At 45.9% G+C, this 24378-nt stretch overlaps 1 protein-coding gene and 1 long non-coding RNA gene across 2 annotated transcripts; one reads left to right on the top strand and one right to left on the bottom strand.

Moving 5' to 3' along the window:
* Positions 1 to 4721: 4721 nt before the first annotated feature.
* LOC119826473 lies at positions 4722 to 8033 on the bottom strand. The gene is made up of 2 exons (XR_005287432.2): positions 7229 to 8033; positions 4722 to 5034 (listed from the first exon to the last, which is right to left on the bottom strand). It is a non-coding gene; the product is annotated as an uncharacterized LOC119826473 (long non-coding RNA).
* Positions 8034 to 8561: 528 nt separating this feature from the next.
* Plekhf2 (pleckstrin homology and FYVE domain containing 2) lies at positions 8562 to 22609 on the top strand. The gene is made up of 2 exons (XM_038348390.2): positions 8562 to 8764; positions 20170 to 22609. The coding sequence occupies exon 2, from the start codon at positions 20185 to 20187 to the stop codon at positions 20932 to 20934; it is 750 nt and encodes a 249-aa protein (XP_038204318.1). The 5' UTR covers positions 8562 to 8764; positions 20170 to 20184; the 3' UTR covers positions 20935 to 22609.
* Positions 22610 to 24378: the final 1769 nt, after the last annotated feature.

Genomic DNA, 24378 nt, shown 5'->3' with positions numbered 1-24378 from the left:
GAGAAGGAAAGAAATTATAGTAACCCAAGAATGATGAATTATAGGGCTGAGAGCACTGAACCATGTGTGCTTTGCTTACCGGAGATTTCCAGGAGGCAGGTCTTTCAAACGTGGCCAGATTTCTTTTTCTTTGGTACGTCTCTACTGTTGGGATCCAGGCATTATGCTGGGCCCTGTCATCTGGCAGGATGAACCCAGGCAGTACCCTAGCCAGCCTGGGAATGTCCCCCCTCCTCTAAAAGTTCTTTATTGCTAGTCATTTCATGCTCCAGTTGAAGATGTCTCTTCTGCCTGCCCCTGCCTCGCCATCAAGCCCACGGTGGTAGGTCCCTTTTTCCAGCCTGTGTTGCTGCTCTGTCTCTGTTCCCATCCTTTCTGCCTCAGCCCAGGCAGGCGGGTCCCTCTTTCCCACCCAGCTGTAGGTTGGCAGCGCATGCTCGAGATGTATGTGTGAATGGCTGCATTCTTTATGTGTGTCTTACCAAGGGCATATGGTTTAAAGTCTGCACAGTGCCTTGCAACACCGGGGCAGGTGCCATCTTGGCTAAGGGTGGCTATGTGACCAGCGGCCCTGTGCCACTCAGTCCTGGGTGGGACAGGGAAGAGCAGTTGTTCGTTGGCAGCTTTAATTCTCTCTCTCTCTCTCTCTCTCTCTCTCTCTCTCTCTCTCTCTCTCTCTCTCTCTCTCTCTCTCTCTCACTGTTTGCTACCACATACGAGTCAGAGATGGAAAGGACAGCTTCCTCTCACCCAGTGTGCATGTGACTTTTGATTTAACTTTGTGTGAATATAAGCCAGCTCTAACTCTGTATGTATGTATGCTACTTACATTCAACTGTGTGTATGTGTACATGTACTTATTGTCAAAAATGTTTTAAAATAGTCCTAATAAACTCTGTTCATTGTATCTCCTTCTATACAAAAAGTCTCAAATATTTTAAATTGGTATATAATTTTAAGTGATGACAAATATCTGGTTAGCTCTGTTACAACATAATGTCTATGTGATTCAACCCTGCTTTAAAATATATTCTACATGGTGATAAAAATTTAAGGTCATGAAGGGGAGGGGAGAGGCAGGGAGGGGAGCATAGAAAAAATGTAGAGCTCAATAAAAATCAATTAAAAAAAGAAAAATTTTTTTAAAAATTTAAGGTCATAAAGATCTATTTCAGGTTAACAAAAGCTAATCTAGAGATTTAGAGATTTTTCTGTAAGCTGTTCTTCAATATTGTCAGTCTTTACTGTTAAACTTCTATTGAATAAATTTTTCTTCTTTACCTCCTTGTCCTTCACAAGTATAAATCTGTCTTTCTAAGTTAAAGCCAGTTACAGTCAAGCTGGAGGACTCTGGGTAAAACATTGCTCCACAGCCTCTCAACTTGGATCCAGCTCTCCAGGCAGATCCTATACCACAGTCATGACTCAGATGTGCCCAATAGACAGTCCTCAAATGCTCCAAGATCTAGAGGAGACAGGTTGGCTCCTGGCACCACCCCATTTCCTCCGAAGAATACGAATACGAACAGAAGAACCTTCACCTGGAGCTTGCTTCACAAGTGGCAGCGCTAGCCACTGAGCAAACCTGCCTTTCACCTCAACCACTGCAAAGACCTCTTCAGACCGTGGACAACAGGGCACTGAGGGACTGACTGCCTCTATTGCCCAGGGAAAGGCAGGCTGTCCTACAAACTCACCTTCTGAAGCCTGGCAGGCCCTGCGCTGCCAGCTTTAAGAATGATGTTGCCCTAAGACCTGCCCTCAAGGACCACCAGGAGGACCCTGGAAAGGTTGTCTAAGTAGTCAATCAAGTAAGTCTCTGTCACTTTTTAATTAAATAACTCAGGTAAACTTTATCCTCCTCGAGAACTCTGAGGCAGTTGGATGGCTGGTGGGTTTGCCAGTTTAGAAGGAACAAACTCTCAAAACAGATTTCAGCATAGCGTCTTATCTTACCATTCCTTGGTCTAAAGAAAAGGCGGGTTAGGACACAAAGCTTAAGGTGTGAGGATCTAAGAGTGTTTCACGGCATAAGAAAGTGTTTTGAGGTGTACAAATGCATGTTACCAGATTTCTCTCTCATACTACCGTTCACAGTCTTAACATTAATCAATAAAACTCTAATAAGCTATTAATCCAATCCTGACAGAGGACTACCACAATCATCATAGCTACAAGCTTAAGATTTTAAATTCCCTTTGCTGGTTTTCTAACTGTAGACCTCAAAGACACTTTTCATTGTGCAAAACACATTTGTCACCGTCACTTCTGATGTGAGCACACTGCCGTTTCCGCAACACAAATTTCAGCCAGGTCCAAGAGACACCAGACAGTTCCACAGAGCCTGGACAGCAGCAGAACAACCAGCTACCCCAAGACATGGCCAGCACCCCAGCTTTCTCAGGTCCAAGACTTCAACACCCACAAGTCAGCAGGAAGCAGTCTTGAGAACCTGAAGCCCCATCCCTGTGCCACCTGCTATCCCCTTAATTTCCCCACTTTTATAATAACAAAAAGATGGGAATGTTGGGATTCAGGCATTTGGCTGGTCCCGGTCACTTGGCAGGATGAACCCAGGCAGTATCCTAGCCAGTCCAGGGTCCTATGGCTGCTACTCACAGGTGCAAAGGTCCCTTTAAGAGACAAGCCCTGCCCAATCCTGTTCTCCCTCCCCCCCCCCATCTCATCTGAAGAGGCAGGCTGGTCCTTATCTCTTCTTCCTCTCCCTCTCTGTATTTCTCTTTCCCTCCTCCCTCCCCTTGACCCTTCTCTCAACAACCCCCTCACTGAAGCTCTGCCTGCAGGCGCGCCGCCCGTGGTCCTCACTAGCCAGGGCCCCTCCCGTGCCATCTTACAACATCTGCCTGCTTAAATGTGGTAAGGAGACGAGAGAACCGTGGTAGAGGGCAAAGAGTTTTCTCTTCTTACAGGAAGCCATTTTTCCTTTTCTCCTCTTTCCCTGCTCAATCTGTTAGATGCTGTCCCGTTGACTGAGCCACACTGGTCAGAGCTCCACCTCACACACTTGGGAGCGCACACTTCCACATCCCACACAATCTCGCAGGAGGCTAAGAGGTTAACTTCCTGTTGATCAACGGGGCATGCCACATCCTCCTAGCAGGCTCCTCACGTGCCCCAAGGCTGTCTCTAGGCTGCCCAACCCAGCAGAAGCTTGGCCCTTAGAGAGGAATGTCCATTTGTCCAGGTGCATCCTCAAAGTGACAGACACGTGAATGCCAAAGGAACGGTACACGTTGACAGTTGGAGATCTGGAACAGTCTTTGAAGTTCTTTCTACGCGCTGAAGGTGGTGATTGTGTTCTTTGGTTACGAGAATGTGGCCTGGACATGCTTTTTGAGAGGGAGCTATGTATGCTTGCTACTAGACTCCCAAAGCCACTGCACATAATTTTGAATCATGGTAACATATATTTGGGGTGCGATACATTTGGGGGTACATAAATGTATTTTGAAGCAAAAACACCTGTGTTTTGAAAAACTGAAAATGACTTGATGTGGCTGCTAACAGTGTTGGCACCGATAATGAGGACTTTTTGGTGGAAATGAACAGAAAAAGAGGAGAGAGATAGGTGAGGAACAGCTGTCAGAAGCCTGGATCCGTGAGTCAGCAAGTCCTTTGCCCTGGAGAACAGCCAGATGCTCTTCTCGCTGATTTTTGTATAGCCTATTGTCCCATGTTCAGCTTGGAGCCGAGGAGATGACTCAGCAGGTTAAGTGTGAGGTGCGCAAGCTGGATGAACCAAGTTTGGTTCTGGAATCCGAATAAAAAGCCAGATGTAGCGGCTATCGCAGCACTCCAGAGGTGAGATGGGAGAACTGCCTTGACACTCACCAGCCAGCTCTCCTGGAGTAAGCCCTATAGAAGCCCACAAGCATTGCCATGGCAACCCAGGACAAGCACAGCTTGCTCCTGGCTGGTGGCTCAGTGAGGGCTGACCCGGGTCTGCTAGCAGTCCTCTGGTCACCCACAGGGTTGCAGTCAGCTGATGGCTGGAGCTGAGGTCTCCTTAAGACTCAACTGAACAGTGCCTTGTTCCTTCTTGTCATGCCTGCCTGTCCTGGTACCCAGATCTTGTGTCTGAGCTTGAGATGAAAAGTAAAGAGAAGCCAGGTAGTGGTGGTGCACACCTTCCCAGCACTCAGGAGGCAGAGGCAGGAGGATCTCTGTGAGTTCAAGGCCAGCCTGGTCTACAAGAGCTAGTTCCAAGAAAGACTCAAAAGCTACAGGGAAACCCTGTCTCGAACTGCCCTCCCCATCCCCACAAAAGTAAAGAAAGCTGTGGATGAATTTAGTTGAAGTCAGATTAGAGAAGGGTGCTGGGAGTGCTTTACCCAGCAGGAGACTAGGTAAAGAGTGGGACCGGGCGATCCAAGTATGGCATGTCGATCTGGAGTTTTTTTCCTGCTGGTGAACAGGCTCTTTGTTCTCAATCTCAAGTGAAGAACTGATGGGAGACACACTGTGAAGGAAAGAGTTTTGTAAGAACTGGCTGAGGGGCATGGAGTACGGAGCCCGGATGTCAAGAGCCTGGAGGAAGCCCTGGCTTTGTTTTCTAGAACCACATAAACTGGCCACGGAACTTTCCCAGTACCCAGGAACTTGGGAGGAACAGGGAGGATTGGCTCAAGGTCATCCTTTCGAGATATACAGGAGCCTGTCTGGAGGACAGACAAAGCGAGCAAGAACCGAGGATCTACGAATTACACATGTCAAGATTTAATATGCAATTGAATATACAATCACTCACAGTGATTACTGCTGCAGCTGGTTTGTTGAGCATCTATGATCTGCCAGGAGCATGCTAGGTGCTCGGCCGCGTTCCTCTTGATCTTTGTCATCCTGGGAGTTAGAGTTCATCCTCCTCGTGAATTCTAAACGCCGGAAACTCTGCTGCAGCACAGTTATACGCCTTCCCCTTCCACGTGGTTATATGGTGGGTAACACAACACCAATTTCACCAGCTCTGTTGGACTCCAAAGCCGAGGAGTTTGTTTTGTCCCACAGATTGTGTTTCTAATTGAGAAGAAATTTTAAAATGAAATCATACTTAAATTTCTCTTCACAAAGGAACACATGAATGATGCCAATGTTCTACCATGAGCTATTTTTTGAAATAGGTTCTCTTGGCAATATTTGGATTTAAATATTCTGTTGAATTTTATTTAATCTAGAGCCAAGTTTTAAAAACTGCTTTTTGATGGATGTATATTTATTTTGGAGTAGTGATGGAAAGAAAGGTTATTCAATAATTGCCTGCCACACACAGTAGTAATAAATGGAATTTTGTTCTGTTTCATTTGTTTTGAAGATAGGGTCTCCCCCTGTAGCCACGGCAGGCCTGGAACTCACTCTGTAGAGTCACAGAGATCTGTCTGCCTCTGCCTCCCCAGTGTAGAAGTTAAAGGCATGAGCTGCCACGCCCAGGATAGATGAAAATTTCCCCCTACTGATAAAGTACCATGTACAGAATTTAGGAACTTACTACAGAAGAAAGCAGACATTATATATTTGCTTGTGTTGAGTATTTCAGTAGGATTTATACTCTGTAATAAAACTTAACGAACCTTAGTTGTGCCTGTGTATGTGTGAGCATGTTTCTCCCATGTGTGCCTGTGTATGTGTGAGCATGTTTCTCCCATGTGTGTGCCTGTGTGTGTATGCCCATGTGTATGAACATGTGCCACCCTCTCACTGTTTGTGTGTGTGTGCACGTTTCTGTTCACCCATGTGTGGAGGCTGGAGATTGATGTTAACTGTCTTCCTTAGATGCTGTTGTTTACCCTGCTGTATGTGTGTGAGTGTACATGTGAGAACATGTCTCCGTGTACACCAATGTGGAGGCTGGAGATTGGTGGCAGCTGTCTTCCTCAGATGCTCTCCACGTTGCTTACACTGCCCAAGACCATCCTTAGTGACATAGTGAAGATAGCTTGTTTCAAAAGAAACTGTAATTTAGATATATGATTAAGGATCTCTATTCAAATTTAAACACTGTTTAAAAAAATTCTAAGGTGAGATTTTGACAGATGGTAAAAAGAGCAGTCGCCTTAGATACGCAGTAACTCTTCCATGAAATGCTCTTAAATGCCTGCCAAAAAGCATCTCAAATCATTTCTAAGCTTTCTAAGCTTAAATCCCAACTTCTTCAAGTGACATATGCAATATTTTTTGCCTTTTTGCTTTTTGAATAGATTCGATTTTTTAAGAGCAGTTTTTTGTTTATAGCGATTCTGAGGGAAGAGTTGTTTCCGTGTATACCCGCCCATCTCCCCAACCATAACTATCCTAAGCAGGGTTGTATAGTTTGCTAGAATAGAGTAACTTAAATCTACCTGAGGATCCAACCCAGGACCTTGGACAGAGGGTTTGACGTCATACATCCTTGGGTTTGAGGTCATACATCCTTGGGTTTGAGGAGAGTATAAGGAGCGTGTTTCCATTGTCATGGTAGTGCCATAGAGTGCTTGCCCTCCCCACCTCACCCCTTTATTCTTCTCTCCCTCCGCACTGATAACCGACAACCACTGATGGATTATATTGTCTTGTGACATTATTATCGGAGACAGACTGTCCTGGATCTCTGGCTGGTCTCAAATGTTTGAGGGCAGACGACCTTGAACTTCTGAACCTCTTGCCTCTGTTTCCCAGGTGCTGGGATTCCAGGCACTCACCTACACGCCCAGTTTTAAGCACTGTGGGACACAGGGGTCAGTCTCAGGAACCACCCACAGTGTCCCTCACTGGGACCCAAATGTAGGCTAGGCTGGCTGGCCAGTGAGCCGCAGGGATCCTCTTGTCTCTACTTTCCCCACACTGGATTCCAGGGATGTGCCCCCACACCCAGCTTTTCTGTGGGTGCTGGGGTTTAAACTCAAGCCTCCATGCTTGCTTATCATCCGAGCCATCCCCACAGCCCTGATTACTTTGAGATAGGGTCTCCTGTATGCCAAGCCGACATCCAATCAGATGAGCCCTGCTGAGGGGTGACCTCCGGCTTCCCTCTCCCAGGTGAGCACCACCACAGAGCGAACGATCTTTCTATATTTTGGATTCCAGCAGAGGATGAAAGGATAATGACTCATCAGGTGTGTGGATGTGGCTGTGCCATTTTACGGGTGACATCCCCCCCACCCTCAGCAGTCTATCAAGTAGTTCCTGTTTCATCTTCAAGTCACAGGGGAGCAGGGAGGTGAGGAACAGATCTTACCATGTGAACAGGTACTCGAGTTTCGGGCTGAGATGGGGTGGCCCTTAGGGGACTTTGGTCTCTCATTTTGTTCAGCTTGCTATGTGCCATTCAACAGAGCTGTGTCAGCAAAGAACCAGATCTTAAATTTAAAATTAATACAGGTGCTTAGTGGTTATTTTTGTTGCTACTTTATAACTGTAATTTTACTGTTATGAATCGTAATGCAAGTATCTGTGTTTTCTGTTGGTCTTTGGCGACCCCTGTGAAGGGGTCGGGACCCACAGGTTGAAAAATGAACAAGCCAACTCTGAAATAAAATTCACTCTCACCCATTTTCTACCCCTCCCCTGTTTACACGGAATGCTCTAAACGGTATCCCTGCCCGGTCTGCTTGGAGTGAACGCCCGGTGCTGAGGGTCTGAGCAGCGAGGGCTCAGCTCATCAATGTTCTCCCAGCGCGGGGGTTCTAGGCACGCGAAGCAGGTAGCGGAGTTGGTGGCCTGGGAAGCTGCGAGCAGAGTGGAGCTCGAAGGCAACAGTGACAAGGGAGCGTGAGGGGCCCGGATGCGGAACGCGCAGACCCCGCTCCAGGGGGTAGCGCCCGGCAGCTCGGACGAGCCGGGCGGGGCTGGCAGGCGTTTGGGTGGCGAGAGGCAAAGCCTTTCTTTCCTGTTCCTTGGGGAGGCGTGGAGGCGGCTTCCGTCCATTCTTTCAGAGAACTTCGCGGACAGCGCAATAGCCCTTCCCGAAGGCGACCGGAGTCAGGAAAGTCAGGTTAGGAGACCCAGGCTCGCCCCAACCCGCTCGTCCAAGCCCGCTCCGGCTCGCCCCAGCCCGCTCGCCCCAGCCCGTTCCGGCTCGCCCCAGCCCGTTCCTGCTCGCCCCAGCCCGCTCCGGCTCGCCCCAGCCCGCTCGCCCCAGCCCGTTCCGGCTCGCCCCAGCCCGCTCCTGCTCGCCCCAGCCCGCTCCGGCTCGCCCCAGCCCGTTCCGCTCGCCCCGGCCCGCTCGCGCCGGCCCGCTCACCCCAGCCAGCTCCCGCTCGCCCCGGCCCGCTCCCGCTCGCCCCGTCCGACTCCGGCTCGCCCCGGCCGGCTCCGGCTCGCCCCAGCCCGCACCCGCACGCCCTCACCTCTAAGCTGAGCCGTGCTCCCCGCAGCCCAACCCCCGGGACGCCCTAGCGGGTGGGGCCTCGCCCCAAGGCCCCGCCCCTCGAGCCTGTCGCGTGCGGGGAGGGGACGGAGGGGCGGGGCAAGGAGGTGGGCGGGGCGAGGGAACCGGGAAGAAAGGGCAGGGCGGGTGTGCTCGTGCCCGTGCCGGACGCTTGAGCGAGGGCGCGCCGGTGCGCGCGCAGGAGGGAAGCCAGCCCGGGCGGCCGTTGTCGGCTGGGACCGGAGGGGCGGTGAAGTCACCTGCGAGCGAGCGAGCGTCCGCGCCCGTAGCGTCCGGATCGCGCCGGCCTCGCGGGGCCCTCACACCCTCTGCGAGGCTGGGGCCGGAGTCGGCGACGAGGAGGAGTCGGAGCCTGGGCGCCGCCGCCCGCCCGCACCGGGCCGGGTAGGTGCCGCGGGGGTCGGGGCGCGCCGGGCGGCGGCGCCGGGCCGGGGAGGGGAGGGAAGCGAAACTTTGCGGGCGGCGGCTCCCGCGGGCCCGGGCCCGGGTGCGGGCGGGGAGGCGGCGGCGCGGGCGGCGGCGACCGACGCCATGTTGGGGTCTGTGGGTAACCGGGCGCTCCCGGGCGGCTCCCCTGCGGGCTGGCGCCCGGGCTGGAACCGCCTGGATCCCGCCGCGCCCGTCCGCGCCGCCCCGGAGCCTGGGACCCTACCCCGCGGCGCGCTCCGAGTGGTCGGGCGCTAGGACTCGGGCCCGCAGACCGTGGGCTCGGAAAACTTTGCGGGGACTGGGCGTCGGGAGCACGCTGTGACTTCAGCAGCGCGTTTTATGTGACTTTATAGGAAAAATGGCACCGCGGAGAGTGGCTCTGACGGGAGTGTTTGGAGTGTTTTTAAAGTGTTACGATCTTTTGCTGAGTTTTTTTTTTTAATGTTATAAAAGGCCAAGAGCTGGTTTCCTAAGTTGCTGTACTTTGTACACTCCTTGAATATTAAAGCAATAAGTTGAGTTGAGCGTGCAGTGGAAAGGAATAAGAATTCAGGTTACACCTAAGCAGCAATTCAGGCTCCTAATACATGAAATTGGTAAATGCCTTCTTTGTTTTTTTTTTTTAACGTTGCCTGAGAGACTTATTAAAGAAACATTTAGACATGAACGTTCAGTTGAGACGTGAAGGCATATGTTATTTTCTGAAGAATAAAGTGAAGTAGTCCTGTGTGTTGACTCTTGCCATCATGTATTCCGAGTACTCGGCATACTGGGGCGAGAGGATCGTTGTAAGTTCGAGGCCATCCTGGACCTGTCCGAAACAACCAATCACAAACAGAATGGGGTGATGTGATCTTGACGTCTCAACTTTTTTCCGTTTTTTTCCTGTTGGTTCCTTATTAGAGTGTTGTCCTTTCTCTCTTTCTGTACTCTTGTAGCTTATGGGGGCCTCGGGTTAATTCAGAATTAACAAAGGTTATTTTTAATCACTATGGGTCATGATAGCATTGAGAGGTGGATGGTATTAAGTTGCTTTTTTGGAAAGCACATGTAATCGTCCTCCCCAGACGAAACTGGTGTATAGCATGAACAAGCCTAGTAAATATCGTTTTTTAAAAAAGCGGCTTTATAATTGTTTGTATATACGTTAATATAATTATGTTAAATGAGCAAAAAGGCTCTTAACAATGCAAATGCCCTAAAATATATCTCTTATTACTCTTAATTTTTTAAAAAGCAGTTATTTGTGCGTGGTGGGGGCACACTTGTCTCCGGAGAGGTCAGAAGACAAATTACCAGAGCTTCTTCTTTGCATCACGTGAATTGTGGGGATCCAGCTTAGGCGATTAGGCCTGAGGGCCAGCGCCTTTCTTTACTTTTTGAGCCCCCTTTCTGGCCCTTATTTATTTATTTTTTAAATTATCATTTATTTGTGTGTGTACACGTGCATGCTTGTGTGTGTGTGCGCGCACACACACACGTGCACACAGTCATGTGTCACAGTATGGAAGTCAAAGGATAACTTGGGAGTTGCTTCTCTCCTTCCACCGTGTTAGGTCTGGCCTCTGGTGCCCCCCATCATTCTTTAATGGATAAAAGTACCTTCTTAGGTTTGCCGGTTTCTTTAGTTCTTTTTTTTAAAAAAATTATTTTGCTTTATTGTCAGGATCAATTCCATTATGTATATTTATGGTTTTGGACCAAAATTTATTTATATACTTGTAAGGTGTTACTTGGCTGATTTCACAAGTCCAGCCGTCAAGCTGAGAGTTAACTGAAGTCAGTGACTGAAGCCGTCTAATATCATAGCTCATCCCTGTGGGCCTTCTCTGCTCATCTTGTTTCTTCTTTCCCTCCCTATCCTTCTGATTGGAAAATGCAAGGGTATGATGCTGATTGCTTTCTTCTTAAACCATTCAGGCGGCGCTGGAGGTGTCGTGGTGGAGCGTGCCTGCAGTCCCAGCTCTCCCAGGCAGGGGTGCAGAGTTTGATCTGGGGTCTCAAAACCAAACCCCAACAGAACCAAAACAGCTACCTAAACCCGTACTTTGAAGCCTTTCCACCCGCGTTGCTGTCATGCTTCCTCTTTCTCCCCACACCCCCCCACCCCTAGGGAGGAGAGGGAGATAGTTCGTTCCCTTCCCCCAAGGCGTTCTGGAAGTATTGCTCAGGTCTTTAAGGCTTGTCCTTGACAGCAGGCAGTGCATGGGGTCTGATTTACTGGTCCTTCTCCAGCAAGCTGAGGCTCAGGAAAGGTTTGAATGAATTCCTTGTACATGTGCTTCGTGCGTTTACGGGGTTGTAATTTCCGTGAGATAGTTGTTGTCTGTGGTCTTTCCCCTTTATGCTGTGACCTCCATTTCATCCACAGATTAGGTGGTCAGACTGTTCCTTTTTAGTGTTTTCTTTTAAAAAATAATTAACTTGCCGGACGGTGGTGGTGCCTGCCTTTAATCCCAGCACTTGTGTGATCTCTGTGAGTTCGAGGCCAGCCTGGTCTACAAGAGCTAGGTTCTTACACAGGGAAACCCTGTCTTGAAAAACTAAAAATAATAATAACAATTAACTTTGGCAACTGACTTTTGGTGTGTGAATACAGACTTGAATTGGATAATGACTGGTGTGTGGTTGATGGAGAGCCGCTATGGATGAACAAAAGGGTGACAGTCACTGGGTTAAAGTCTGATTGAATATTTGCCCCGGCTAGGAGTACTAATTCCTGGAAAATGAGAAGATTATGGTTTGTATGTGTGCCGTACATTTTCTGTTGAGATTTATCTTTGAGACTCAGCTTTGCATACACGCTCTCTGCTTCTGTAGCAACTCTCGAATGCTTAAGTGCTAATTTAAGTTGCAAAACTTTTCTAGGTTAAGGTGTTTTGTAATTTTGTAAGGACTGTACAGTTTGGATTAACTTCTTGTCCTCACCTAAGATAAGTCTTTTTTCAGTCTGTGTTCTGAGGCAGGGTCTCCTGCAGGCTGGTCTGCAGCACCATATGAAGTCAAGGACAGCCTTAACCTCCCAGTCTTTGTGCCTCCCATAGTCCTTCCCTACTGTACCTGCTTTATTTGTTCTGTTGGTGGTGTTTTCGGTTTGGGGGGGGAGTGTTTCCTTATGAAGCTCAGGCTGACCTAAAATTCTCCATCTTATGCTTCTGCTTCCTTAGTGGTGGGACCACAGGTGTGTGCCACGTTCAAGACTCCTCAATCTATAAAGCACAAATGAGTAGCACAGTTTGAGGAGGGCCTGGAAGGAAAACAGAAGGCATTTTAATAATGGCTGTGAGCACACTAGGAAGAAAACGATTGAATGGGGGAAGCCTGGACGAAAAGCCCGAGTCCTGCTTGGCCTCGGCTCCTTATTAACTGGATTCTTGGGACTCCACTGGAGCCATTCGTTAAATGAACACAGAAGTTTGCTTCAGAGAGTTGTGAGGATTCACTAAGATGTTTGTGTAAGTGCTTGACACGCGGTAGTGTCATTTGATTGCATTTCCCACTTACCAACTGTCTCCTGTGGACAACTGAATCCGCGCTGTTCTGGAACCCCACACATGCTGACTATTAAAAAAAAAAAAAAAAACTTTGGTCCCCATTGCCTGTATATTCAAGTCTAAATTCTCCAATCTTACATTCTCTGGTTTTGTCTGTTTTTTAAAAGAGTTTTTTAAACTTTATTTTTAATTAGGTGTACTTGTGCTTATCTGTGTGTGGATATGTGCACGTGAGAGCGGTGCCTGTGGAGGCAGAAGGGGTGTTAGTGCCTGGAGCTGGAGTTAGAGGTGACTGAGCTTGGGACCTCTGCCAGAGCAGGTTTCACATAACCCAGCAGCAGGCCTCTCACTAAATCTTGAACTATTGATCCTTCTGCCTCTATTTCCCCAAATGCTGGGATTGTAGGCATGTGCCCCCACACCCAGCTTTAGTTTGATACTTTGTTTTGCAGTTTGTCACCTGTTTGCTTTACCAGAGGTAACACTCTTGCTCCAGCAAGATGCTGGAGCAGGTGAGTGCTATTACTGTCAGGCCTGATAGTCTGTGCTCACCCCAGAGACCATATGGAGGAAGGAGACAAACACTGTTTGCAAATTGTCCTCTGATCTGCACTTGTGTGCCTGGCACTCATGTGACCAGATATGAGCACGCACACACAGGTGTAGAGATTATTTTTAAATTAGCACTCTACCACTGTACTTCCTACTTGCTTTTCTAGGGTAGACATACATGCCATCATCTACCCTTCCAAATAGTTTAACCTTTTTTAAAAGAATGATTTTAAGTTTGAAATTATAGTTACATCATTTCCTCCCTTTTCCTATTTCGCACCACCCTTGTTCTCAGATTTGTGATATATATATATATATATATGTATATATATCATAACACACAACACACACACATATATGCACATATATGTATAGTCCTAACTACATGATGACACCTGCTCCGCCTGTAAGATGCCTCCTGTGTGTATGTGCTCTCAGGGTTGATCACTTGGTATTGGATAACTGATTAGGAGGCTCTTTGCTGGGGAAGACATTTTTCCAGTTTTCAGCATTCCCGGTTGCTGCAGTTCTTGGTCTAGCGTTGACACCCCAAGAACTCCACCTTCCATGTTAGCACATCCATTGGTGTCACTGTTGTTCAGGTCTGTGTAGACAGTCATGTTTATAAGACTTCATGGGTGTATCTTCTCTGACATTTCTAGAAGACAGAATTTCACAGCAAACTTCCTGTTTCTCTGGCTCTTAAAATCTTTCTGCCCTTTTCTTCTGCAATCATTCATGAGTCTTAGATGCAGGAACTGGATCTGTTGGAACTGTGCACCATACTGTGATATTCCCTGCACTTAGATTAGGGGTGTGTGTGTGTGTGTGTTTTGTAAAGATCTCAGTCTGTTGCAAAGAGAAGTTTTTTTTTTTTAATAAGGGGTGAGGACTACACTTATCAGTGGATATAGGAATAAATAGAACATAGCTAGAAATTAAGCTGGTTTAGTAAAGTGCCAGTAACAATATTCCCAACACCAAGCTTGAGAGGCCTTGTTCTAAATTTTTGGCTAGGGTGTTGAAGACTCCCAAAATGCTACAGGCTATTACTATTGCCCTTGGTTGCCTCCCCGAGGTGGGAGGTAAATCCCTGCTGCTGAAGACATCCTGCCTGCACTTTGACTCAGGACTCAGAGGGACCTGAGCTGGATCTGACCTGAAGGCCTCCTCCTGAGGATTAGCTTAGGACCAGAAGGCGCCATGCAAGCTTCCAAGGGAGAGAAGCAGCCAGCAGTCCTGCCCAGCTGTGATGCCATAAACCACAGCAACTGGCAGGGCAAGAGCCCTAAGGGTGTGGGACTGGCATGAATATCGTGATGGCAGCCAGCAGCTCTGATTGGATCCAAGGACTGCTCACCGTGAGGGTCAAAGGTGTGTATTGATTACCACTACCATTCTCTTAACTATAGAGACATACCTGAATTATATACACTTGCTTGTATGAATTTTTTTTTTTAACACACAGATTTTTAGTTTTGAGTGTTTTGTTTACGAGAGTTTTGTATGGTGCCAAATGGCTAGTGACTGTTTTACTCTTTGGAATCCATTGCCATTATCAGTGATTTTATTTGCGTTCACATTACTTAAAACCATAGCAATCATTTTGTACCTTCCGTCCATCCTCTCCCATGCTCAAGTGTTCTGTATGGGCACTGCTGCTGAGCTAGTCTCCTGCCTGGAGGGTGGTTACAACTTTACATCCACTCAGTCACAGTAACCTCACCCCAGCTCCAGCCAGTTACTCTAGCTCAGGCCCCAAACTGTTTGCATAGTTATGTTAGGAGAACCTAGATCAGATCAGACCGGTTCTTCTAAAAGTTGAAGCAGGAAGTCTCAGGAACAAGAGTGGTTGGTATCTTGTCCTCTTCTCTTTCCTCTAACTAATGACTCCCTGGATCCTGTGCTGCAGGTGTGTGCATCAGCGTAGCAAAAGAACCACACATCAGGGTTTGTGCCTTTGCTTAGTGGGTTTTGTTTTCAGTTTCTTTGTGTTTGTATTATTTCCTTTTGAAATTTCACTTTTTCAGATGTTAGAATGGTAAATTATGTGTGCCATATATTCATCCCCCTCATTTCCTGCTTTGCAGATTTTATTATAGTACTTAACCAGTTGTGCTTTATATTAAAATCCTTCATTCCTGTGTCTTAGTCATTCTTTTTTGGTACCAAATATAAATAAAAAGCAAGCAAATCAGAAGTATTTTGAACAATGCTTAAGAAAATGTTGGTGAGCTTGCTCGGTACTTTGTAAGCCGCCAGCTCTGTGCTGCCCTCGGGCACGCTCAGCTCAGCGTTGTTGGTGCACAGATGTGCTGGTAGTGTCATTGTGCTGACAGAACAGCTGGGCATTTAGAGAAAGAAGAACTCCCAGAGATTATTGTGACATACTGAGGATTTTTTTTTTAAATAGGAACTTCCAGGCTGGGTATTTAGAATTCATAATTAGATATGGTTAGATGAATTACATTTGCTTGTCAGTCTGAATCTGTGGACCCAGTGATGTGCTTGATGGTGGGGAGCAGCTCCTATCTCCCTTAAAGTTTGGCAGGCCTTACAGATGGAGTTGATATTCCGCAGGCTCCACCTGCAGCTGCGGGCCCCCATCCAGCTCGGTGTCCATTCTGTGCTGTTGGGTATACATAATTGTAGGAAATACTGTTTTTATTTCCAGGAACTCCCAAATATTTAGAGTAAATATGTATCCAAATTTTAATGAAAGATTTAGTAAAGTATATGTTACTAAGTGGTGTGGAGATTTAACGATGAACTTGTGTCTGGCCTGAGTATCTGTTGAGGAACTGGTGAGATTTCAGCCAATAGAGAGACCAGCTAGAGTTGGGCGTGTCCTCGTGCTGAGTTCAGAGGGATGGGGGGTGAAGCCCAGAGCTTGTTGCTATGGTAGTCTGGTTTATGTTCAGCACAGAGAACCTGGAGCAGGTTAGGATGTGGGTGAGACTGTAGGAGGCCAGGTCTCTCGGCTGGGGTGTCTGTTTTTTTAAAGAGAGTTTCCTGGTCAAAGCTGTAGTTGGAGAACATTAAGCTTGCTTTATTAGGACTGACTGTTGGAGACGTGAGGATTCTTCAGAAACTTGAGGGCCATATTCACTCTCCCGAGTGGACCTTTAAACCCCACAGCTGGTGCAGCAGCTCCTCAGCCATTCTTCTGGTTTGTTTGTTTTGTTTTGTTTTTCATTTTTTCCCCCTAGAATATCTTAAACTGTGACTCTGTTGTTCTTGTATAGCATGATGAGTTTCTTTCTCAGACCTAACCTACTTGAAACCACCTTGACTGAGGCTCTAGGTCGTCAGAACTTTACTTTCTGGTACTTCAAGAGTCCTTTGTACATATCATACTGGAGCAAGCCTCCAGATTGAGGACCCGCTGTCTCTCCCAGTCATTGTGTTAGTGGCATGGATATAAAACTTGTTAATATTTTCCTTTAGAATGTGAGCTGCCAGAGTAGGTACTGTTGCAGGTACTGTTGGTACTATCAGATTATAGGGAATAATTTTGTTTTCAGGAATGTCCCTGTCTATTTGGAATAAGCACATATTCAAATTTGGGCCTATTGGTGAAATAAAAGCCCTCTTGGCTGGTGTTAATTTTATTTTTTTTGTCAATGGTCTTTCCTAGATACATTATTAAAGGTTCACATTGGTAAACTATTTCTTAAGGTAGCAGGGAATAATGAAAAACCATGTATCCCTTAGAATCCCACAGTGACTGTATGCTCCTTTTGATGACTTTCTTCACTACTCCCCCATGCACTCTACCCCTACCCCAGTATAGTGTGTGCACTAACACCCCCCCCCCGCCCCCGTGCGTGCGTGTGTAAAGCAGGGTTTGTGTATTTTTTAGTTCATTGCTTTTCATGTCAGACACATGGAAACCACTTCAGGACCAAGAAGAATAATGGAAGGGTCTGCTTAAAGCCAGAGGCCTTAGCTTCTATGTAGTGAGGAGCAGCAGGCTGTGTTCCTGCCACCCAGCTCCCGACCGCCTGGCTAGCTTATGCCCTGAAATAACAACACACAAATTGTATTCATTTAAACACTCTCTGGCCCATTAGTTTCAGCCTCTTATTAGCTAATTCTCACATCTTGCTTTAACCCATATTTAGTAATGTGTATAGCACCACAAGGCCATAGGCAGACGCCATGCTTCTCCTCTCTGAGACAGATGCCATGGAGCCAGCCACCAGGTCAGACATGCTGAATCTTTCCCGGTAGCCTTATGTCCTCTCACCAACTCAGCAAAGCCTTTCTTGACAATATAGTTGGGGTGACTTCTGAGTTATCTGTTCAACATTTTCTTTTTCCTTTGGTGCTTGGATACGGGGTCTCTTATAGGCTGGCCTTGTTCTCCTAATTCTCCTGCTTTGGCCTTCCAAGTGCTAGGATTACAGGCCTGCCCCACAGCCTGGATAAAGGCAAGGGCATCTGAAATTCTGTCTCTAGCTACATAGCAAGTTTGTAAGTTTGAGACTGATAGGAAGGAGGAAGAGCTCACAGCATTAGTTACTGTTCAGTTCTGGATTTTATTTCTGTTTCCCTTGAAGAGCAGGGAGCTTGTTTGTATCATGTTTGTCCATGCACCTAAATCAATGTCCGAGGAATGAATACCTTTGATCTACTGCTTTCCATAGATAAGTTTCTAATGTGGATGCTGGGTCTTTTAAAATTTTGTTTTCTGTGTATTTTCACACAGTATCTATGTTTATATTTTAGTAGTATACTTAATCTCAAGATAAACTTTTAAATTGTATTTTATGTGTTTAAATTGAAATGTCTTATTGAGAATATGCTGTTTAGTTGGAGACTTTAATCAGTGGCACATGAGATGTAAGTATCTTCCCATCTTCAGTGTCTTAGGTTTGATGAAGTGTAGTGTGTATTTGAGATGGTGATGTTCACTTCTTTTCCCCACTTGACTGTGTTTCTGTTGCTTTCCTGTCTCATTCTCGGTTTGATTAAGGATGCATCGTGGCATCTATTTGTTACAAGTAGTGCTATGTTGAATATTATGTACATATCTTTACCGAGTAAAATTTATTATTACTACATGTTTGTTTATTTGTATGAGTGGGTGAACCTGTGCATGAGTCACATGCCAGCTCCTTTGGTCCCTGAGATGGAATTGTTTGTTAGGCTTGTTGGCATACGCCTTTTCCCATTGTGCCATCTCATTGGCCCAAAGTTTTGTTTGATCGGATATCAAGTTGGTGGCTATGCTTGTTTTCTATAAAGTACAAAGGTGCCTGTTGCTCTACATGGCCACACGTAATCTGATAAACAGTATTTTAGTGTTTTAATGGCTTTAATAATAAATGAGTTTGGACTTTTCATGTCATTTTAATTCTGTAATTTACTTTTTTACATTTAGAGAGAGATTTTGTGTGTGTGTGTGTGTGTGTGTGTGTGTGTGTGTGTGTGTGAGTGTGCACACACACATGCTTATAGACACCTTGCTTAACAAGTTGTGCCTGTGAAGGTCAGAGGACAGTCCTCCTGTCCTGTGTGTTCTGGGGATTGAACCCAAGTCATGCAGTTTGTCAACAAGACCCATGCCCATGAGCCCCCTCACTGACCCTCTTCTTTGGTATACCGTCATAGGATGGTAAACTTTGCTTTCCTTAAGGAGCTGGAGGTGGAGCCTGAGCCTTGTCACTGAGCTGTGGTACTAGTCTCAGAAGGAGTGGAGGGAGAGCCGGAGACAGAGGGCTGGTCGCTTAGTTAAGGCTTCAAGGTGTGAAGCCATCTAATGTCTTGTTCAGTGTTGGAAGTACCCTTGGGCATGCTGGTGCCCCTCCGTGTGAAAGGCAACAGAGACTCGGGAGTAGCCAGACTTACAATGAGCTGCTCATGGAAGAAAGAAGGTTACCGTGTCTTAGCTGGTGAGCTGAAGCCGACCTAATCATGCTGTGTTTGTCTTTAAATGTTTTCTCTCAAACCTTGGTGTTCTTGAGTGTGTTTTGTTGTTAAGGTAGTAGTACTTGGTTAGTGGGTGAAATAGAACACCATTCAGGGACTTGAGAGAGCTCAATATTGGATCTAGAGATCAAATCTATGATCATTAAATTAGTAGGTTGGCAAATGTTCTTGTTTATCCTGAGTACATTGGTACTTGAGATCATGTCAGAGGCCTCTGGCTCTCAGGGCTCTCTGCAACCAGTGGAGGCGTGGACTTCAGTCCTTAGGTAGAAAAGAAGCTAAGAAATAATGGAATATAACAAATATGGAGGGTGGGGTTGGCTGCTGTTTGTTTGTTTGTTGTTGTTTATTCGAGACAGGGTTTCTCCTTAGCTTTGGAGCCTGTCCTGGAACGATCTCTTGTAGACCAGGCTGGTCTCGAACTCACAGAGACCCGCCTGCCTCTGCCTCCCAAGTGCTGGGATTCAAGGTGTGAATTTTTGTCTACATAGGAAGATGTGCCGGGAGAGAGATGCTAACTAAGTCCTGGAGGGCCGTTAAGAGGTAGCTGGAGTTGCAGCAGTGAGATGCACGGAGACATGCTGGTAGTGTTGTCTTCAGTTGCTCTGTTTTGGGTGGAAAATGGCTTAAGTTGAGGTTGGAGAAACAAGAGACCCAGCAATGACTGGACGTGGTGACACTTGCCTGTCAGTGCTCAGGGGTCTGGGGTAGAGGTGGCAAGTTCAGGGCCAACTTGGGCTACATAGTATGGGATCCTATCTCAAAACACAGCAACAATTAAAAACAGAAACCTACCAAGTAATTAAGAGCCTTATATGCTATGCTAAATTTAAGGCGAATCATTTGAAGTAACAACAACAGGGTCAAATTAGCATTTTGGACATCTCTGCCCAAGGACTGGTTTAAAAGGGTAGTCTGGAAGCCAGGAAACATGTTGGGAAACATTTGGGAATGATCCAGGAAAGAAAATTAGAGCTTCATCTCAGGGGTTATATATATTTTATTGGGAAAACAGTGGTCATGTTTTTAAGTATGTGTATTAGGCATTCTGTTCTCCAGCATCAGTTTGAGATTCAGTTTCATGGAATTGGGTGTATTATTTTGCAGACGTAATGTGTTTAACTGTTTTTTTTTTTTTTATTTGTGCTGGTCATGATGGCACACACTTGTAATCCTGCACTTGGGAGGCGGAGGCAGGAGGACTGTGTAGAGGATAGAGGTTTGGGTGTCTGTAAACACTGAAGATACCATGTGTTAAGTGATTACTTTAGAGGGAAAGAATATTGGAGAGGAAAGCAGTATCTTGGTATATTTTATTTTCTATTATAGGAATTTGTAATTTCTGTGTGCTAATTTCTTTTTCTTTTTTTTTCCCTAAAGGTTATTAGTAAAAAAATGGTGGATCGCCTAGCAAACAGTGAAGCAAATACCAGACGAATAAGTATAGTGGAGAACTGTTTCGGAGCAGCTGGTCAGCCCTTAACCATCCCTGGACGGGTGCTTATTGGAGAGGGAGTATTGACTAAGCTGTGCAGAAAGAAACCCAAGGCAAGGCAGTTTTTCCTGTTTAATGATATTCTTGTGTATGGCAACATTGTCATCCAGAAGAAAAAATACAACAAGCAACACATTATCCCCTTGGAAAACGTCACCATCGACTCCATCAAGGATGAAGGCGAGCTGCGGAATGGGTGGCTCATCAAGACACCGACCAAATCCTTTGCCGTCTACGCTGCCACCGCCACCGAGAAGTCGGAGTGGATGAGCCACATAAACAAGTGCGTCACGGACTTGCTCTCCAAAAGCGGGAAGACGCCCAGTAGTGAACATGCTGCTGTTTGGGTTCCTGACTCTGAGGCCACCGTGTGTATGCGCTGTCAGAAAGCCAAATTCACACCAGTTAATCGGCGGCACCACTGCCGCAAATGTGGCTTTGTTGTTTGTGGTCCCTGCTCTGAGAAGAGATTTCTTCTTCCCAGCCAGTCTTCGAAGCCTGTGCGGATTTGTGACTTCTGCTATGAGCTGCTTTCCACTGGGGACATGGCTGCCTGCCAGCCTTCTAGATCAGACTCCTACAGTCAGTCACTGAAGCCTCCTTTAAATGACGTGTCTGATGACGATGATGACGATGACAGCAGTGACTAAGGACATGGTTTGAAATATTTAATTGGGTGTGACTATCTGAGAATCAGCTTTGGGGGAAATGTCCGATTCCTAGTTCTCTCAGTTTTGCTCTAGCCATGACTTTGCCTAGGAAGTTCTGCCCTTGTGCCTCTGTATCCTGCAGACAGCAGCCCTCACAGGGACAGATCGTGAACAGCGCATGAGTCTTGGCTTCTGTTCTCCTTAGTTCTACATGATTTTCTTGTAAGTCAGAAAGGTGTTTATTTAACAGGTCTTGTACTACATTTTCTTCACTGAAGGAAAAACTAAAAGCACAGGATGATGGGAACACGAGTGTAACGGGATTAATAATATTAGTAGCTTTCCTCGAGCATTCTGTGTAGTGGCTAAGACATCAGTGACAGAGCATGGCTGGAAGTTCCTTACTTCCCTTTTCTGAATGCCACATGGTGCCTTACTGTGGCAGCATCGCCACACGAAACACAAGCCCTACCTTCTTATTTCTCTGATTTAAGACACTGGTGCTCTGACAGGTGGTGAATAAATGGGTGTTTGATGGATATAGTTAAGAATATTTATTTGACAGCTACAAAAAACTAAATCTCCCCTCTTATATGAATACATATTTTTCATAAAATAGTTGTGATTATATTTTTACATCTTCTAGGCACCAAATTGTAATGGTCACATATGTTTAAAATTAACCAGTTGCCTGCCACTTTCAGGAATTTGATTTCAAATTTATCACATAGAGTGACATATTCCATTAGCTTCTTCTTCCTAAGACATTTTTATATATGAATTTATTTGCTTTACATTATTTCTAAAAGGAAAAAAATCTTTTGAAGCCCTTGTTTCTTGAGACAGGGTTTCTCTGTGTAGCCTTGGCTATCCTGGAATAATTTACATAGCCCAGGCTAGCCTTGAACTCACAGTGATCCATCTGCCTCTGCCTTCTGAATACTGGGCTCAGAGGCTTCCACCACCACCGCCTGGCAAAAATAAACTTTGTTGTTTAAATCCATGTTAATACATGGAGTCTTACAGGAGGAGGGTCTGGGGGAGATCTGAGTTTGACTAGACTCCCTGTCTTCAAGCATTGTCAGTTTTATTGTGAAATTGTCTTGATTGACCATGGTGTGTAGTTCATGGAGTTTGCGATGCCCCAAATAGTTTCTAGTTTTGTAAAGCAATCATATATTTAATCTGTTTTTGAAATCATTTTGCAATATATGGAAATAGAGCATTGATGTCTCTAAATTGTGACCGTCAGTGAGATTGCTTTGAGACGTGGTAGTTTCTGTTTGGAGACAGCCATAAGTCGAAGGCCCGTGCTGGACGTGCTGTGCGCGTTCTGGTCACTCACGGGCTGCAGTACTGATTTTGCGTTGCTGTTCAGTTTGGAAGCACCTGTAGGAAATGTGAAACAAAAGCACAATAGAAGTAGGGCTTGGAGGTTTGTTCTTGTTTTTGTTGGTTTTACTATCAGATGGATTTTTGTTTGTTTCAAAGCAAACATAGACATGTAGTCAATACGAATGTTTGAAAAGGATCATAAAATCGGAGAAATTCGGATGGAAACTGGCTGTGCACAGGAGTTGAACAAATTCAGGAACCAAGGGGAAATGTCCTGAGATAACATTTGCATTATCAACCTCTATTGATTGTTTTTACAATAAAAATATTTTGCAGCTTACTTCCTGGTTTTCTTTCTTTTTCTCACATTGTGACCTGAAGATTTTTCCCCTTTGCTAAGTGTGAGGTATCGTGTAACTGGACTTCCTTTAGGCTGCCAGCTCGCAGATAATGGCCTGGAGACTTCTTACTGATTGTGAAAGCTTGGTCTACAACTTAGGTTTGTCCCTGACCCATTTATACTAACCTGTGTTCCGCGCGCGCGTGGTGTCGCCGCTCTTCCGTCCTGCGCCTCTGTCTCTGTGTCTCCTGGTGACTCCCGCACACCCAGAAACCCTGCCTATACCTCCTGCCTAGCTGTTGGCTGTTCAGCTGCTCGTTATACCAATCACAGCAGTGCGCCTTCACAGTGTACGGGGATTGTGCACAGTTTTACCTTAATATTAAAGTAATTATGAATGCCAGGTATGTTATAGGCACTAGGGGAGGGCAGTGAACATTTCATATATATATATATATATATATATATATATATATATATATATATATATATACACACTTTATATATATACACTTTTCTTTGGGGGGGGGGGGTGGAATCTCATTCAGCCCAAGCTGGTCTCACACTGTAACAGGTAGCTTTCAGTGTGTTGCTGAGAATGACCTTGAACTTCTGGTCTGTCCACCTCCCAATTGCTAGGTGCAAGCTGTGTTCACACCCTGTTTATGAGGCCCTGAGCTTGGACCCTTGGACTTCTAGGCAAGCACTCTACCAACTGAGCCACAACCCAGCCCTCGTAGGGGCTTTAGGAGGCGGCCAACACAGGAATTATTAGCAGTTGGCACAATTGCTTGTCCTCTTACCATCTTACGTTTCCAAGGATAGGAAGAACAGGGAAGAGTGGTTGATATTGTCTTCTTTTGCTGTCCAGTTATTGTTCTATTTAGTAATTCACATTAAAATAATAGTTGGAAAGCTTTTTGACATCTAATAAGTTTATCAGGAAAAGAAAGAATAAATGCCACCTTACCAGGTGTTCTTTAAGCACGGTCCTGTGAGTTTGTTTGGAGAAATATAATTTCGGGCCTTTATTAACTTAGCGATTCTACCAGCTTTATTTGAAACATACTCCATTTTACCTGCCTACAATTCCTGTTTGCTGTGTTCAGTTCCGTGATTCGTGCTCATTGAAGCTGCCACCACTCTGTTAGGTGTCCTTATCCTGCCCGGGAGGCACTCCCTAGTTACTCCTCAGTCCTGGCCTTAGGTGGCTACTTGCAGTTTCTGTTTCTTTTTGCCTTTTGGAGGGGGAAGGGGAACTGTTTCACAGTGAAATGGTACACTATGTAGCCTTTGCTGACCCATCTAGTCCCCTAACACGTTCTTATGGTTTACTTCCGTTGTACTCATGAGCGCTTAACGTTCTTATTACCAAATAATGTTTAAAATTACATTCATCTGTGTGTGCGCACACGCTCAACACATACATGTGGAGGTCAGAGGACAACCAGTGTAGATGATTCTCCTTCCACTCAGGTGCTCTCCATAATGGCTGGACTAACTGACATTCCTGCCAGCATGCCAGAGTTTCCGTTCCCCACCTCTTTGCCAACACTTGTCACTTTCACCTTGACAGTACCCACCCATTCTAACACACGTGAGCCCGTCGTGATGCCGGAGACTTTTTTATTGTAAATGTTGAGGTTTTGCATATCTTTGGAGAACTGTCTCATTTAGCCTCTTACTGTCTCAAACTCACTATGTAACAAGATTTAAAAATTATGCATTTAGTTAAGTCCTTTCTAGTAAATGGGCAGAAAAGTCAAATT

The sequence above is a fragment of the Arvicola amphibius genome, chromosome 11 (assembly GCF_903992535.2).
Source record: "Arvicola amphibius chromosome 11, mArvAmp1.2, whole genome shotgun sequence".
Classification (NCBI taxonomy): Eukaryota; Metazoa; Chordata; class Mammalia; order Rodentia; family Cricetidae; genus Arvicola; species Arvicola amphibius.
Note: the sequence above shows the minus strand (reverse complement) of the source record. Positions and strands in the feature narration are given on the sequence as shown.